At 50.7% G+C, this 3,946-nt stretch overlaps 1 protein-coding gene across 1 annotated transcript; it reads right to left on the bottom strand.

Annotated features, from left to right (window-relative positions):
- Positions 1-1,189: 1,189 nt before the first annotated feature.
- LOC133901832 (RING-H2 finger protein ATL80-like) lies at positions 1,190-2,538 on the bottom strand. The gene has a single exon (XM_062343346.1). It carries the CDS (start codon positions 2,325-2,327, stop codon positions 1,734-1,736), a length of 594 nt encoding a protein of 197 aa, XP_062199330.1. The 5' UTR covers positions 2,328-2,538; the 3' UTR covers positions 1,190-1,733.
- Positions 2,539-3,946: the final 1,408 nt, after the last annotated feature.

Genomic DNA, 3,946 nt, shown 5'->3' with positions numbered 1-3,946 from the left:
GGCACAACCTTAGGAATGGAGGTCCTTGCTTCCTATGTCATCAGGCGTCGGAAACCATTCAACACCTACTCCTCGATTGTGTCTACAGCCGTGAGGTTTAGTTCCACTTTTTAAGGCTGTGAGGGCTTCAACATTTCACTCCACGGGCAGACATGGACCTTGTCGATTGGTGGATTCTGACTCGCAAGCAGCTTCAAAAGGAAATTAGATGTGGTTTTGATTCCCTTTTCATTATTGGCAGCTGGTGTATCTGGTAGGAGAGAAACTAACAAATCTTCAATCATTCAGCTATGTTGGCGGGTGATCTGAGCAAAGTGATCATGGACGAAGGGCGTTGCTGGGTGCGTGCCGGGAATAGGTGGTTGCTGGAGCTCCTCTAAACTTAGGTCAAGTGTTCTATTTGTTGTAGATCATCTTTGTTTCTCTGTGTAATCGCCATATGCGTTCTCAGCTGCTTTGATTCACCCAGACACGGCAACTCAGGTCGCTTGTATTGTTTCGCTATGCTCTTTACTTTTGATGAAATAACGCGCTAAGGCACGTTCTCGAAAAAAACGTATAAGCTAAATAACTAACAAAACATAAATTATCACAATTACATCAATCAAACATTTACTTAAAAAAATATATGTGACTAACCTTATGCGCGAACCAAACGGTAACCAAACGGTCCTTCCCTGGCGAAACAGCGGCCAAAATATCCCATGCCACCATGCCACCATGCCACCATGCCGACCACGATGTGATCGAGTGACACGACCGCCGCCATGATCGATTCCCTAGTAAAAAAAAGTGACACTTTGATGCTCTTCTGTAACGAGCATCTGCAGTTAATTACGAGAGGAAACCAAGAAGAATCGCGTGCAGATCGCGAGCACGCAAGAATAAGAGAAACTTGCGAGGTAATGTCTAAGTTGTTCGTGTATTCACGGATTAAAACGTTACAGCAGACGCAAATGATGCATCATTTATAGGTTGTTTGGTTTGACAAATAAGTTGGTGATGGATCATCTCGTCATTTGATCCTACCTTCGAACCGAGTCCACTCGTTTGGACTGAGGAATATGATGAGTTGATTCATTACACCTTGTTCCTCACGAGCACTTAATTAATATAAATAATTGTGTTTTTGTAATGATGGATTGAAAATAATTGTGTACTTTGCACTGATGGATTGAAATAATTGTGTACTTTGCACTGATGGATTGGAAGAAACTGTAATGCATCTCTTTTTCAAGTATGAATTCAGTCAATTTTGATGGACATTTCTTCACATCGGTAGGAACACGTCCCTATCTATGCATGGCATGTTGATTGAGCTCGAGGAACGCCTACGACTCGAATGTTTCAAGGAGCTGCTGATTAGTGCTTGCTGAACCCTTTGGATACATCGGGACAATATTATGTTCAATGGGGTCACTCTCTTTACCCTTGTGATTAAAGAGTTCAAGGGTGAATTTGCACTACTATCCCATCGTGCTAATCACTCCTTGTGCGAGTCAATAATATCTTAGCTGATAGTCTGTAATATGTTGCTGCCTGTCTGCTTGTAAACACCAGGGATTAACCCACGAAGGACCATTCCATCAAGGATGGATAGATCCCTCAAATCGAACACCCCTTAATGTTGCACGCTGTACAGTTGCATTTGCAGCAGCGGAACGAAAAAATTTGAGAGCAAGTATGCACGTTTATGTACAAAAGGTAGGTGCACAAAGACGGACGCTTGTTGCCTACGGTACCGACGTCTGGCAAGGTCCGCGCTCGCCGGCGACGGCGACGGAGTACTCTGCTTCAGTCGAGGCCTGCGCCATCGCGTAACACGGCGGGGGGTCCGTGGCTTCCGGCGCCGGCGCCACCAGAAGGGCGCAGCGGCAGGATGGGCACGTCGAGGTGGACAGGAGCCAGACGTCCACGCACGCCGCGTGGAACCCGTGCCCGCAGGGCGGGAGCACGCGGACCACGTCGCCGCGCGCGAACTCGGCGAGGCAGATGGCGCACTCCGGCCGCTCCTCCGCCTCCTCTCCCACCTCGTCGTCGACCTCGAACGACACGGTCGGCAGCGACTGCAGCGCCTTCTTCTTGAGCCCCTTGCACGTCGGCATTGCCGCGTCGCCCGCGGCGGGCGGCTCCGCGTCGACGGAGTAGGCCGAGGGATTGCACAGCCGCGAGCACCGCGCGACGAAGGCGAGCCCGATGACGCAGAGCAGGAAGCAGAGCACGCCGGCGAGGATGAGGAACGTGTCCGTGTGGACGCCCACGGACGCCGGCGGCGGCGTGGCGGCTATCGCGGCCAGGTGCTCGGCGGAAGATTGCAAGTACCGCATGCTAGGCGCGGGAGTGGGACAGGATCGATGCCACCGTGCTGGTGCAGAGGAGGAGGGGCCAGTTTAGGTCAGTGGAGTGGAGCTGGTGAATTGGAAGGAGGCCAGAGTTAGGCGCCGGGGCTGCGTTTTTATAGCGCGAGCGATAGTGCAGGATATTATATGGATAATTCACAAGCTTCATAAGTGTACTGTCACTTTCCAACACTTCTTCTTAGAAATTCTTGGCAGCATGGTTCATTGCTCCACTCTTCCTTCAGTCTCTTTTACTACCTCTTTTGCTACAACTGGATGCAAGTCCTTTTCTAAATTAGGTGTGAGCTAATCTTGTGCAGGCATGTCCGGTTTCTGTCCGAGGTGCAGTTCGGCCGTCAAGCTTGAAAGCACAGTCCACAGCCGGTTGCAACTTGCAATGGGAATAGGACTAAGGAAATGAGCATGAAGTGCAGGCCTGCCGCACATGTGTGGCCTTGAAAAAGGAGGCATGCAGCTATGCAAGAATTGAAGCATGCGATTCCAAGATGAAACGCTAAAAACAAAGCGCGAGATCGACGGAACGATGGAGAGGAAAAGGTATCCCCCTACCGTCCTACGTAGCATGAGACCGACCATACCCATGTGTAGGGCTCCCAACCACGTCAGGTACATGTCATAGTGCGAGTACAATATTACTCCCATTCAGATAACACCAGGGGCGGATCCAAGGGGCGCTGGATCTACAACTTCGCAGTCAGTGAAAGCTTCTTGAGCTCTTCAATAATTTTTTTTTTACCATGGATGAGGGAGAAGAACAAGAAAAGATAGAAGAAGAAAAGGAAGAGAAAGGAGAGAGAAGGGTGGATCACAGTCACCGCTGTACCCACCTTTGAGGAAATGCTGTACCAGCCTTATCCTTGTTCATTCTCATTCCTTGGCTGTACTCTTGTACGGCACATGATATGCTGCTTAAAAAGAAAAAAAAACTAATGAAGCTGGTCCAGATTCAATGAACGAAGTGAAGCTAGTATTTTACGTGATCCTGGACAGTACACCGCACCAACAGGTCCGGAGAGCTCCATTGGAGCAGCAAAGTATGAGGCAACGATATTATTGGAAGTAAGCATTGTTTTCTCATCGCAAAGACCGGCTCACGGCACGGTGCCGACTGGGAGCCCACACGTGCCTACCTAAATCCCTCACTGACGCCGATGCCGAGCAAGTGGGCGTGATCCGAAAGCAACGGCGCCGGCGCGCATTCGTCCCCTCGCCGAGTGCGCCGTACGAACGCCGTGCTTTTCTCTCTTTTTTTTTCTCACTGGCGGCAGGGCAGGTAAAGCGGAGTGGACTGGCGAGCTGATGGTGCTCGGCTCACTCGAGTGCGGCCGCCCCGGCTCGGCTGCCTCGAATCACAACGGCCGCCGAGGCCAAGTTGGCCGCGCCCTTCTTTCTGTCAGCCGCTGCGCGTTATCTGGATCGCAAATCCAATCTGGGTGGCAATCATGGCGATTAGAAATCGAAAGGGGGCAGGCAGCAAAGGACGGGATAAAGTGCGAGCAGGAGTGCACTTGCCTACTCACCACCGGGCAAAGGATAAGGTTGTATATTTGCCTGTTCATCCCCATGGTCAACGGTCACTCATCACT

Source organism: Phragmites australis, chromosome 20 (genome assembly GCF_958298935.1).
Source record: "Phragmites australis chromosome 20, lpPhrAust1.1, whole genome shotgun sequence".
In the NCBI taxonomy this organism is placed as follows: Eukaryota; Viridiplantae; Streptophyta; class Magnoliopsida; order Poales; family Poaceae; genus Phragmites; species Phragmites australis.
This window is presented reverse-complemented; position numbering and strand designations above follow the sequence as displayed.

Coding starts and splice junctions, on each gene's coding strand:
- LOC133901832 (XM_062343346.1), bottom strand. CDS start 2,327: ATGCGGTACTTGCAATCTTCCGCCGAGCACCTGGCCGCGATAGCCGCC.